The following is a 14,174-nucleotide window of genomic DNA, read 5'->3' on the forward strand; positions in this document are numbered from 1 at the left end:
ACCAGAGGTCTCTCCTCCAACAGCCAAAGACAGAACTCAGCCTGGCTCCATTCCAGCTCCTTGACCAAATCTGCGCAATGTTTGAAAAAGAAAACTCTGGGGTCATTCAGGGGAACAGTTTCCCACAAGTACTGACACCCGGATAATTCCCCACTGTCCTTTGCCAAGTGGGATTCCCTGCCACCTTGTCTTGGGCCCTCTCATTACACAGTCCAGAAATGAAGGCTGGGGAAGCCAGAGAATAAAAACTCGATCAGTACATTGAAACGAGTGTATTTAAAATATATATATTAAAACCTACCTATCTAGAAAGAATGAGACCAAAACATTAAGGTAATTTTCTTGGAGTTAGGTAGAATGGTGTGGGATTTTTGTTTGTTTTAAACTCTTTTCTCTTTCATTGTATCTCAAAAATGTAGCAAAGCGGGGTATTTTCCTATTAAACCAACTGAACAAAAAGTCCCCTTCCTCTTTGGCTCATTGTTATGAGAGATAGAGCACTAGCTAGTCACATGCCCTCTACGAACCTCGGTTTCATTCTCTGTGCGACAATTATTAAAATGCAGCACTTTCCAATAGAACGTTCGCCGTGAATGAAACATATATCTGCACTGTCCAATAGGGAAGCCATTGGCCACACGTGGCTATCGAGCCCTGGAAATGTGGCTGGTGTGACTGAGAAACGGAATACTTAATTTTAATTAAATTAATTAATTAATTAATTATTTTTTAGGCGAGGCAAACTTTGGTTGACCTCACAGATTGCAAGGACCTTGTCAGTTTACAATCCCTTATTTTTTTAAAAAACTTTTTATGCCTACAGCATCTGGTCTTCCTAGGTGGTCTCCCATCCAAACACTAACCAGGCCCAACCCTGCTTAGGTTCGGAGATCAGACGGGATCGGGCTTGTTCAGGGTGGCATAGCTGTAGACTTTAATTTAAACAGTCTTATGTGGCCAGTGACTACTGGACTGGACTGCACAGTGTAATCCTTTTTTCCCTAGGGTGACTGAGGAGATTTAATGCAACACTTTGTAAATAGGAATGTGCCCTACGAATGTCAGCTGAGTGTTGGTATTGTGATGGTGGGATGTAGTTCTGGGTGCCTGCTCTCACCTTTTTAAGAAGTGATTTTTTTTTTTTTTTAAGCAAACTCACTGAGTTTTTGGGAAGTGGGGACAATTAAAGCTTTGGTGAAACACATTAACCCTTTCCTTAAAAATTCCCAAAGTATCAAAACCCCAGGAAGAATCTCTCATGGAAAAAACGATCCTAAAAATTTCAAACAGGTTTGTAAACTCCAGAGTCCACAAAGGCCAGGCAATGTGAGCCAAGCGGGGAACGTGGGAAAAGGAGCAAACTGGAGGGCTGGTGCCCCATTAAAGCAGGCAGTCCATCCTCCACTCCTTGCTGCTGAGCGGGAATGTGAGCCAGCGTTTCCAGATCTTTCAAGTTTTTAGGAGAAGCAGGAAATCTGGACTTCTATGTGAAACCAGCCAACTTTTAAATGTTGGTAACTAATAATGATAATAATAATAATAAAAAACACCCCTGTGTTTGAGCCAAAAAAACAAGATGTGACTTGGATGACCTTCTTTTTCTTCCCCATCCCTGACTTAGAGCTTGGCTCCTGGATCAGGCTCCCAGGCTCCCATGCTCCCTGAGAACAGACCCTTGGGTATTCCGGCCAACTGCCTACCTAGTCCCTGACCCACCCACCTCACTGTTCCCTGCCACGTGCTGTGCCTGCCAGTATCTCTTCAGCCCCTAGAGATCCCCACCCTGACAACCGTGCATCTCTGGAGGGACTCAAGATTTCCTGAGCCAGCCCTTTGCTCCTTCCTGGCTCTGCGTGGCTGCTGGCCGGCACTGCCCTCCAGCCCGGATCTGCCTGGGCAGAACTGTGGAATGGGACTCTGTGACAGCACATCCAGACCTAGCTGCAGGGACCTGAGCCCAGCAGCCCTAACACCTCTCCTAATTTGGGGAAATTGGTGTACCCGGCTTGGGAATGATGCAGGAAAAGGAAGAGGGATCTCAGGACGGAGGTGGAGTAGGTAAGTTGAGTGCCCAAGAAAGGGTAAAAAAGGAAAGAAGGGCAATCTCAAGGCAGAATAGTTGGGCTTGGCCTTAATTTGTGCTTTCCATATGCACAGGCCTCAGAATACCGGAATCTGAAAATGCTTCGCATATGCATGTCTTGGGGTTAAACAAATTAGGGGAATTCTGTCATAGATCTTCCTCTTGGAAACTCATGGTGTGTACATCTGCATCCTAAAAGCTCTGAAAACTCCTATAATTAAAAAAAAAAACAAAGTGAGGTAACTTTAACTCACTATTTCCCAAACTTATTTGACCCAAAACTCTTCTCTCAACAATGCCTGTGGTTCAGTGGGGTCCCATGTAGGGTGGCAGTCACACCGCGCCCAAGCCACATGGACTAGTGCAATGGGAGGGTGGGGCTGCACAGATGGAAGCTGGCTGGGCCTTGCTGACAGACGGGGGTCGTTCCAGGGACCTGGGAGTAGCAGCCTGAGCAAGGCTGGGGGGACAGGAAGCCTGCAGGCCTTCTGACTCACTTTTGTCACTAACATTTAGAACTATCAAACATGCATCAAATGTTTTAGCATGTGCCAGGTCTTTCTCAAAAATTATTGCCTTTCAATTTCCACATCACCTCATGCGGGGAGGATTCTCACCCCACTTGCAGGCAAGGCAACCAGTGTTCAGAGAGGTGAAGGGATTTGCCTGTGGCAATGCTGTGCTCGGCCCAGACAGCACTTCATCCTCTGGCTTGTGGGGAAGCACACCCTGGCCTTCTTTTCTCTATGGCCTCCAGACCTATCACAATCTCCTTTGAGTATTTGAATTACAGATTCAAATACTGGGCTCAAGTCTAGAAATTCTGACTCAACAGGCCTGGGGTGGGGCCCAGGCAATTGTATTTTTAGGAAGTTTCCCAGGTGATTCTGATAAACAGCCACTTTGAGAAAGAACTGCTTTAGTGACGACTTGGGCGTCCCTGGGTTGGGGAAGAGGGCAATTGAATATTGGCTCCAACCTCATTTGGCCCAACTGTTTGTCCAGACGCCCCCCACTTTAATGAGTGTCCCAGTTATGGGTTGGGATGTCAGATCCTATCTTCCTGTCTGCCCTGAATTAAGGGAAAGTGTCCCAGAAGGGCTCAGGATGAGGGTGGGGTGCCAGTGGAGAAAGGGTAGAGTTTTTAAGACCCCGGATGTGCACTGGCCAGCCTGGACCCTCTGCAGGGCAGGTTTCTGGAGAGGAGCATATTCCTGCCACAGGAACTTCTTGGCTGTGCTTGGTAGGGAGACTCTGGGCTGCAGCCCTGGGGTACAGAGTGAGTGTTGAGGGGGTCCTGTGGGAGTGAACCAGGCAGTGAGTGCTGGCAACATGCCGCAGACACAGCTTCTCAAACCACTGTGCCTGAGCTGGAGGGCTGTGGAGAGGGAGTGTCTGCCTCTTCTGTTCCCAGTTTCCTTCCCGGGACCTGACTGGTGTGTGCTGGGGTGAGGAGGTGTGGGGAACCACTGGACACAGCTGCTCTCCTACCCTGGACCCCTTTCTAGCCCCCTCTAGAGGAGAGGAGGTTTCTGCTCCCTCTCCCCACTCGCCACCCCCAATCCCACACACCATCTCCTCTCAGACCACAGGTTCTGCTCACTCACCTTCTCGATGACCCCAACCACCCTGCAGCCCCTCAGCTGCTCCAGGGTGGAGCTCAGTGTGCGAATGGGCCGGAGCCTCAGGCTGCTGAAACCCTGCAGAGGTGGGAGACAGGCCACATGGCCTAAGGGCCCACTCCTCAGCCACTGCTTCTCACCAGGGTGTGAAGGGACTCTGAATGCCAGGAGAGCGGTGGCCACAGCAGGCAAGGATGGGCCAATGGCCGACCTCACCTCACAAGAACAGGCTGAGCAGAGAAGCTGGCCCCAACTGGCAAGGGACCCATGCTGGTCCACGCTGGCCATGCTGCCTTCTGCTCAGCCTCCACCCAGCCCTCCTCCAAGGCTCAGGGGAGCTTCAAAAACCCATTCTCGAAAGCCCCGTTCACAGGAGGCGATGCTCTCGGGTTGGGAAAATGCCCTGGGAACATGTAGGTTTCAGGGAACATGCCTTAAAAACCAAGGCATGAGGCCCAGACACCTGCTTTGGGGAAAAGCAACCCTGCAAGATGCAGTGAGCCAAGGAGGGGTGGGTGTACGTGCTTGTGCACTCCTGTAGGCATGAGAAGTGTGCATGCATTTTCATCACCCACTAGGTTAGGAAAAGCCACACGGGGAAAGCATTTGTGCACATGTATGTAGGCATGCATTCGTGTGTGTGTGTGCATGTGTCGATATTTGTGTCTGCTACAAGTACTCACTGCAGCCCATTCAAACGCAAACGGACCTGGGAGCCTTGGAGTGTGTACGCATGTGAGCATGTGTATGAGCTGTGTGTGAGGGTGGGGAGATGTGTGTGTATACTCCATGAAGGTGCAAGACTGGACTGGAGATGATTCACTAAGTGTCTGAAAATGAATGAACTATGGAGGGTGTGGGAGAGAGAGGAAGCCAGAAGGAGGACGAGAGTGGGGGCAGCCCTGGCACGAAGCACTGCCCGCCCTGCCCTGCTGGCCTGTGGGCGTGGGGGCCTCAGCTCTCCCCCTCAGCACTCTCAGGCCCTTGGGGAGGGTCTCCTCACCGTGCCAGGGCTGGCTCTGCTGCCCAGTGTCTTCTGCAGGTGGCAGTTGAAGATCTCTTCTGCCCGCTGCAGGTACTTGGTAATTTTCAGCTTTACAGCCTCGCATCGCTCCTTGTTGGGGTCGACTGTGAGGGGGAAAGGTTCACCAGGACTCACCCCTGACCCCACAACAGTCTTGGAAGGCTGGTGTTCCAAGTCCCATTGCCCACCCTCTGTCTTCCACTCTGTGGAGACAGAGTGCCTATTTCTGAGGCTGGCCAGCAGATTCTGGCCCTACATCTGCTCTTGAGCCCTTCCTCTGGGTGGGAGACCAGCAGGGGAAGAGGAAGGAAGATGGCAGGAGAGGCTGGGAACCATGATCACCCTCAGCCTAGACTCAGTTTCCCTCCCTTCACTTCCTCCTCATTGCTCTTCACATCTGGGACTACAATTGTCCATCATCAACCCATCGGTCTCCCCCCATTATAATGCAACCCCCAGAGGGCAGGGGCACAGCCCAGCTCCAGGGCCAGGCCAGAAGAGTGGGTCAAGCACACTGCCTCTCGTGTGAAAACTGTTAAACCTCAGCTTTGCCACTCGATAGCTATGAAACCTTAAGCAAGCTATTTCACTGCCCTGTGACTCAGGTTCCTCATCTGGAAAACTGGAATAAAAATAGATCCTATATACGAGGCACCACCTACAACAACACATATAGTATCTTCTGTTACCGTGAGGCTCAAATGAGTTAATATAGGTAAAACCCTTAGACAAGGGCCTGGCATGTAGGTACTATTCATTAAGTGCTAGCTATTATTACTATCTTTCACAGAGGTCCTGCAGGGCCAGCAGAGCCCCGCTCACCGCGCACAGATGGACGACGACGGGACGAGCCCTGAGCTGGCCCTTCTGCCCTCACCGTGCATGCCTCGTAGCAGAACGTCCACGCCATTCTGGTAATGGTTGAAGGCTGCCTCGTAGTCCTCACCAACATCGCGCTCCAGGGCCAGCCGGATCTGTGTGGCTGCATCTACCAGGTAGTCACGCTTGGTCATGTCAGGTGCCCCCAGAGCCACCCGGTTGCGAATTTGCTCCAAATACGTGTGGGCCTGGGACCGTACTCGTGAGCAGGGCTCAGGCTCTTGGCCAGGGCTGGGCGGGCACTCGCAGGCCACCAGGCTCATGGCTGCTGCCCTATGACTGTGACCTGGAACGAAAAGATGCAGTAGAGAGGACCCAGCGGGGAACAACACCCCATCTGCACCCTGGTTTCCTCCACTGAATATTCAGAGACTAACACTCACCTCCAAGGGTTGGAGGGATCAGAGCTAATGTGGGTAAAGTCCCTTCACTGAGCCAGATCTTTCCAAAGCGGTGTTAATAGGATAATAACACGCTTGGGGCTCCTTCTTTCAATTCCAATTCAGTTCAACAAGTATTTCTTGAGCATCTACTATGTGTTGAGCGCTGGAAAGTGCTGTAGATAGTCTTGATCCAGAGCTGCCTTCATGGGGCCTTCATAGGGCAAACCGGTGTCTAGTGGACAGGAAACATTTGGAGGCTACACTCTGAGGCCAAGGCAGGGGCTCTGGGCTCAAAGGCCATACCTCACACTGTTCCCTCCATCCTGCCTGTTCTCCCCTCCCTGCTTGCCCTACAGGAATCTCATTTATCTTTCAGGATTCAGCGCCAAACAGAATGGATTGTCCCTGCTTTGTTTCCCTTAGTGCAGAGGTCGGTGTGGTCAGGAGTGAGGAACCCCCACAGAGCCCAGCAGAGAGCTGGGCACAAGGCCAGGTCTTAGAGCATGGGGGCAAGTGAAATGACTGAGTGGCAGATTTTGGACAGAGTTAGAGGAGTCAAGGCAGGGTGGACCCAGCCCTAGGGACAGGATGGCTTTGTCTTTCTGGCTCTCTCTGAGAAAGCCAGGAGGCACGTGGCCTCCAAGGACCTGAGAGCAGTTCCTTCCTGAGCGGTGAGACACAAGTGGCTAAAGGGATAGAAAAGTGGCTGCAGGAAAGGAAAGGGCTCAGAGAGAGGCCAGCAGAGCCGCCTCTGCCCCTCACTGCAGGGCCACCTTTGCTCTCTGTGGCCCCATTGGGAAGGGGCAGGACCCGACTTCTAACCTCAGGGCATTTCTGTCTCCGTGGAGAAAGAGAGGAGAGAGAGCAGGATGGGGATGGGGCGGGAAGGGAAATCCACATGCCAGGGCCAGCGGGGAGCTGTAAGTATGCCCAGCCACCCAGGACATGCAGCCCTGAGGCCTGTGTCAGGGATGCCAAGACCAATAGGCTGGACCGCTCTGGTCAGGTCCCAGCCTCAGGACCACCCCACCCGGCCGGGTCCTGCGGGGCAGAGCAGCATGGCCACGCCCGGACACGGAAATCGTGCGTCCAGCCTGCAGAGTCCCCAGCTCACAAGAGGCATCACTCTGCGGGGGTCAGGCCGAGGAAGACCGGCTGGGGGAGTGAGAGTAGGGGGCATCCTCGCCTAGGGGATGAGGGATGATGAGGAGCAGGACAAACACCGTACCTGCCCGAGCCAGGAGCTACCACTGCCGCCACCGCCCCTTCGCCCCTGTGGGGTACCGTGCACCTCGGACCTTGGCTTTGCGCGGACCAGCCAGGTGCAGAGTCTGGCCGGGTGCAGCCTGGCCATTGGCTACAGATGAGCTCATCCTCTATCCGTTAGAATAAACCACCAATCAGCGCCTGGGTGGCTTCTGCCGGTTCTTAAAGACGCAGGGTCTGCAAAGCAGAGCGCTGGGGGAAGGGGTGAAGTTTGGGAATAGGTGGGTGGGGACAGGGGCCGGGGCAGAGGCCGGGGCAAGGGTCTGTACCTGTTTTATTCACTGATGTATCCCAAGTGCCTAGAACAGAATTTGGCACATAGTATTGCTCAATAAATATTTGCTGAATGAATGAATGAATGAGCTCTGAAGAATGGGAAAGAATGTTCTGGGCAGGCAAACAACATGTTAAATGCCTTGACAAATCAAGGGAGAAAAATAACACTTGCACATCAAACAGATGGCATAAAACCATTTGATAAAATTTAACACTCATTCATGATAAGGACAAACTCTTTACTTAACAAAACCTAAATAAACTCATGAACTTACTTCTTAATTTGATAAAAAGGTTATCTACCAGAAACAGAGCATGTGTAATGTAACTTACACAACATGTAATGATGGAGCTTTAGAAGCATTCCCACGGGCCTGTTGTCCTTCTGGCATATGGTAGGATCACATTTCTCTATCTACTTTGGAAGTTAGGCTTGGCCATGGAACTTGCTTTGGAATCCTGGTGGATAAGACGAGTTCCTTCAGGATGGAAGCTGCAAAAGCTAGTCCATAATTCTTCTGCCATAGTTATCACAGAAGTACACACCCATAGAGGCATAGAGCTTCCATCAGCCTGAGTCTCTGAGAAACACCAATAAGGAACTCCTCTCTGCTCCATGATTTGTGTTGGACATGAAGTGTAAGAGAGAAATAAATTTTTATTGTGTTACTGCAGCATACCTTGGTCTATCTTGAATGGTATGAACAGTCAGAAATGAACCAATATCTCCACTTTTCAACAACGTACTGGAAGTTGCAATTAACACAACAGAAAACTAAAATCAAACAAGAAGTTTAAAGATTGGAATGGAAGAAGCCAAATTGCCATTATTTGTGATGAAGTAATGAAAACCTAGAGCAATAATTGGTGAGTTCAGCAAGTGGCTGGACACTAGATCAATATTTACAAATCAAGAGATTTCCTATGTATCAACAATAACAATTTGAAAATGTAATAATTTTAAAATCCCATTCACCAAAACTGTGACAAAATCCCATTCAACAAAACTGTAACTAAAACCGTGACATACTTAAGAATAAACTAATTATAAATATATGACCTTCATGGGAAAAACAGTAAAATTGTATTGAAAGACACAAAAAAGACCCAAATAAATGGAGAAGTGCTGTGTTCACTAATAGGATGACTACCACTGCAAACATGTCAATTCTCCCTAAATTAATTTAAAACTTCAATGCAATTTCAATCAAAATACCCAAAGGACTCTTCACAGCACTTGACAGGATACTTCTAGAATTTGTTTATTCGTTCACTTAACGAAAACTTATGGAAGACCTACTATGGATCTGACACTGTTCTAGGCACTGCGGATATGGTGGTGAATAACTCAAACAAACAAACAAAAAGCCTTAATGGAGCTTTCATTCTAATGGAGAAAACCAATAATAAACACATAGACATATAGATACGTAATATCTCATGTCATTTTAACAGTATATATAAATGTGCAATGATAGCCCCTTGAAAAAGAACAAATGGTGGTGGTTAGAAGCTTGCCTTACCAGATCAAAAGACATATTATAAAGTTGCAGTTTTTAAAACAGTTGGCATTAGTGCACATAAATAGATGATAAAAATAAAATAGAGCCCCTAAACGAACTCTTGCATATAAAGAGAATTGACTTAGGATAAAGAAGGCATTTCAAACCAGTGGATGAATTCTTCATGAGAAATGTTGGGACAATTGACTTAACTTATGGAAGAAAATTGATCTCTACTTCACATCATATATGAAAATAAATCTCAGTTTAAATTTCTAAGTAATAATTTAAAAAAACACAAACGTTTAGAAGAAAGTGTCCAAGAGTATCAGCATGATCTTCAGGTGGAAAGTGCCTATTAAATATTCCTGATGGAGAGGGAGATGCAAATTAGAACATTTTGGAGGATGATTTATCAGAACCATTTAAAGCGAAAATACACATAAGTCATGACTTATCAATTCTACTTCTAGATATTTAATCTAGAAAAACATTCGCTAGGATACATAAGGATATATATGGATATTCATTGCAGTATTGTTTGTAGTATCAAAAATTGGAGAAGATTCCAAATCTAATACTTATGGAATATCAATATGAAATGAGATAATAAAATGTGATATATTCAAATATTGAATTATTATTATTCAGCATTTTAAAAGAATGAACCAGAACTGAATCTATGTGTATGAACATGTGAGATCTCATAAAAATATTGTTGAGTAAAAACAGTTCCCAAATGCTACCTATGATGTGCCATTTATATTTCCATTTTTAAAGTACACACATAAAATAATATTATATATTACCTATATATTATAGTATATTAGTCAGGATTTTCCAGAGAAACAGAACTGATGGAATGGGTAGATGATAGATGACAGATAGATAGATTTCTTATTATAAGAAATTGACTCATGCAATTATGTAGGCTGAGAAGATCCACGATCTGACGTCTGCAAACTGGAGACCTAGAAAAGCCTGTGGTATAATTCCAGTGTGAATCTGAAGGCCTGGCAACTAGGAGCACCAATGGTGTTAATCCCAGTCCAAGGGTAGAAAATCAATGTCCCAGCTCAATCAGGCAGAGAGGGCAGATTCTCACTTCCTCCACCTTTTTGTTCCATTCAGGTCCTCGATGGATTGCACGATGCCCACCCACATTGGGGAGGGCGAGCTGCTCTGCTCAGTCTACCCATTCAAAATGCTAATCTCATCTGGAAACACTCTCACAGACACACCCCAAAATAATGTTTAACTAAATATCTGGGCACCCCTTGACCTAGTCAAGTTGACACTTAAAATTGACCATCACATATAGTAATAGTTCACATCTGTATTCAGTACTTACAATGAGCCTGGCACTATCCGAATCACTTAACATGGAAAAGCCTATGTAAATCTTAAAACTAAAGTATTAGTTACTATTATTAATCCTTTCTTTACAGATGATAAAATTAAGGCAGAGGGAGATTAAGTAATTTGCTTAAGCGTATACAATTAGGAAGTAGGAGCACTAGGCATCAGACCTTGGAAGTTTGGCTCCAAAACCCAAGCTCTGGACCACTATGCTGACTCATGTGAAGCTCCTAACTGGTATTATCCAGCAAGTGGACCCGGATTTGGGGAAGGGAGCAGGCAGCGGTCAAATAAAGCTCTGCATACCTGTAATGTCCTATGTCTTTAAAGAACAAAGTAAAGTGATATATTATTTGCGATGTTAAAATTTATTTTTAAAAATTATATATTAAATTATATACATGTAATTATATAATTATTTCTTCAGAATATAGTGATTAGTGCAATAAGGAAGTAGGCAGTACTTCATAAGCCTCTAATGGTGCACTAGACCCAGTTTGATGGGGAGGGGTGTTTGGGATTCTTTCCTGAGGAAGTGCCTTTGAGCTGAGTTATGGATGATGCATGTTTGTTAGTCAGCAAGGTTGAGAGGTTGGGTGTGGGAGGTGGAGAAGGATTTCCTGGCAGAGGAAGCAGCATGAGCAAAGGCCCTGAGGGGGCACCACAAATTCCAGGAACTCAGAAAAGACAAGTGTGTTCGAGCTTAAACAAACAGGGGGCATGACATGAGATGAGGCCGGAGAGATGGGCAGATGTCAGAACTCATGGAGGCTGCCAGGCTGAGGAAAGGATGGTGGGATTAATTTTAAGAACAGTGTGCGCTGCCGAGTAAGATGAAAATTGGAAGTGCTGATTGGCACCATGGAAATCTCTGGAATCACTTTCGCAGGGCTGTGTTATGATAGTGAGTAGAAATGCCAAGAGACTGAAGGTGTAGAAAACTTTCAAAACGTGGATCTGAAGTCCCAGAGCAAGATAGGGAAGCACCTGGAGGGAGAATGCGCAATCGAGGGATGGGTTTGATTTTTGTTGCTCTTGTTATTTTTATGGCGGGAGAGACTTCTACACACAGAGACATATCCAATAATAAGGATATTAGTCACGACATTGTTTATTATAACAACAATAAAAAAGAGAATTTAAATATCCAAACAATAGATCAATTGGTCAAATTTTGGGATAGCCAAATGATGCAATGCAATTAAAAATGATGCGATGTACTTAAAAAATCATTGTAGAAGAATATCTCATGTCACAAGAAATGTCCACAATATATTAAATTAAAAAGGCAAGTTCTAAAATAATAAGCATGTTACTATCTCTTTTTGGTATCAGAAGTGAAATATATGTGACAGCATATCTCCTTCATCTCTTCCTGTCTTCATGCCTGGTGGTGGTGGGCGGGAGGCTTTTGACATAATGCAACGTGATAAAAATTATGCCAAGAGAGGTGATTCACTTCCTCAAAAGAGAGGTTTGTCTGTCTTGTGGATGCTTTATGTGGATCCAGGATGGAGCTGGGATGTGGGGGAGAAGGAAGAGGCTTCCGGCCCCAGCATAGGTGAACTTTATACCAAAGCTGAAAAAAGTATGTTGCTCGTTCCCTGGATTTTGGAAGAATTTTTGTGATAGACTATAAGAAAGATTTGGGGGAGGAAGTAATAAAGAAAGATGTAACCATTTAATATCTGCAACAAGAGGCTGAATTTACTGCTTGCTTATACAAGGGAGAGCTGTACTTGCAAGGCACAGTCTCTGAGTAAAGCAGAGAGAGTCTCATATAGGCTTCAGGGAAGCATGGAGTTCAGGGATGGGTCAATTTTCAGAGTATTTACGAGTCGGTTGACCTAGAAGCAGGGTCAATTGAGTGAGGCTGTTGCTGACTGATTATTTTCAGAAGGTAGGTTATTACTGATTGAGCACATGGACCAGGGTTACTGAAACAAGCGGTCATGTAAACCAGGTTTATTAAGTGATTCTAAGAGTTACTTGTTGTTATAGCCACATAGTCTTTTCCTGAGAGAATGGGACATTTTATTCTTAGGGAAAAGGGCAAGGATGACATTCAAGTCTATACCTATACCAAGATATGAAACAGCCCATTGTGGAGACTTTGGGGCTGGAGCTCATCCTGATTGGCCAGGGCTGGTTTCTGCAGGATTCCAAGAGCACCAGAGTCTCCTGGGTTTGGACTCGGCACTTGGTCGTGAGAGGAGTCCTACTCCCTCCTCTACCTCCCCATGTCTGGTGAGAAGTTGTATTTCCAACTGACCCAGAAAGACAGCTCCAGGTCGGCCCCCAGATTCTGACTGGGTCCTCCCTCCTGCACGATGACCGCCATGACCTCGCAAGGGTGGCCCTGGGTCCGCAAGTGAATCAGAGCCTTCCAGGCCTCAGCTCTGCCTGGCTGTGTGGCAGCCGTGGCCAGCTGTCAGCCCCCTGCCCTCCCGGGCTGAAATTCCTTGGGTAGATGTCTCGCCCTCTCAGTACTTTCTTCCAACTTGTCTGGCGAGTGAGAAGGCGTCCTGGGCTTCAAAAGAGGATTTTGGTAGAGACAGCTTTGAAAGGGATAAAGAGCTCAATGAGAGAGGGATATCACCGTTACAGTCTAAACCGCAGACCCCTGCTAGGGGTGTCAGGCGGTCATATGTCTGTAAACAGCCAGCGCTGGCAGCCTGGGCTGTGTGAGCACAGAGACCTCCCTTACCGTGCTGCCCATATGGTGACTCATGGGTGGCCCAGGCTCACTGCTGGTGGGGGTGGGGGGCAGGGGCCTTAAAGGAGAGAAAAGGAAAAGTGGAAGCCTTAGAGCATGCGGATAGGGGTCTCTTCTACTTTGAGTCTGACTGAGGACAGGGGCTGCGTCTCCAGAATACCTCAATGAAGGGTCAGTATGGCGACATGACCCTCTCCCTGTTACCTAGGTAACACCCTCTCGGTGAGAGGAATAGGGAGCGGGTCCAGCTCTGAAGGGAAGCCCTCGACCTCCTCCCTGACCGACTGTCCTGCCTGGTGGTTTCCATGGCAATGAAGTTACCTCAGGGACTAGAAACACACCATCTTTTTGGCCTGGAGCCCACAGACTGCTCCCGGGGGCCAGGCCTGCATCAGCCTCCGTCGCGGCCAATGTCGGGGCGAAGGAGAGCACTCCAGTCTTCCCTCAGGAAAGTGGAGGGTCAGCCTTCCCTAGGAAAACAGCTGCTGCGCTCTAGTGCTGACATCTACCTTTCCACGCCAAGGCTCTGCCCTGTTACTGCCCTGTCTGGAGCCTTGATTTCCCACCAGAGTTTGTGGAGGAGACCCTTCTGTCCACCCATCCAATGCACCTCACAGATGTCTGGCCTGCTCCTCAGGCTTGGAAAAGTTCTCCCCACTTCCTCCTCTCCTCCGCTCTCCATCCTGAGGAGGAGACCATGTGACCATGTAGTGAGGGGTAGAGAGCGCAGGCTTTGGAGACCAATTTGGGTTTGATTCCATTTCAGTCACATACTGCTAAATTTTAAAATTCTGGCTCTCTTTACTTTCGTGGTTTAGGGTAAGCCTGGGCCTCAGCTTCTTCACTTACAAAATAAAGAGGCGGAAATAGATTATTTGTAAATTTTCTTTCAGCTTTGAATTCCAAGATCATATCATTCTCCTGCTTAAAAATTTTTCCTGCTTAAAAAATTTCAGTGCCTCCCACTGCCTAGAAAAGCTCTAACTGCCTAGGATGGCACCCGGGGCCCAGCCTACCTTCCAGCCTCATCCATCACTCGTCTGTTTCACGTACCTTAAGCATCG

General features: G+C 47.4%; 1 protein-coding gene and 1 pseudogene across 1 annotated transcript in view; both read right to left on the reverse strand.

The window, feature by feature from the left end:
* The window catches only part of RPS6KL1 (ribosomal protein S6 kinase like 1), a 13,447-nt gene extending 7,558 nt beyond the window's left edge, over positions 1-5,889 (reverse strand). Inside the window, exons 1-3 of the mRNA XM_006925450.2 lie at positions 5,607-5,889; positions 4,709-4,833; positions 3,691-3,783 (exon numbers count right to left, since the gene is read on the reverse strand). Coding sequence (XP_006925512.1) covers positions 3,691-3,783; positions 4,709-4,833; positions 5,607-5,871 — 483 coding nt within the window. The 5' untranslated portion in view covers positions 5,872-5,889. The remainder of the gene's footprint in view (positions 1-3,690; positions 3,784-4,708; positions 4,834-5,606) is intronic.
* Positions 815-933, reverse strand: LOC112473768 (annotated as a pseudogene).
* Positions 5,890-14,174: the final 8,285 nt, after the last annotated feature.

This window comes from Pteropus alecto, unplaced genomic scaffold (genome assembly GCF_000325575.1).
Source record: "Pteropus alecto unplaced genomic scaffold, ASM32557v1 scaffold8, whole genome shotgun sequence".
Lineage (NCBI taxonomy): Eukaryota > Metazoa > Chordata > Mammalia > Chiroptera > Pteropodidae > Pteropus > Pteropus alecto.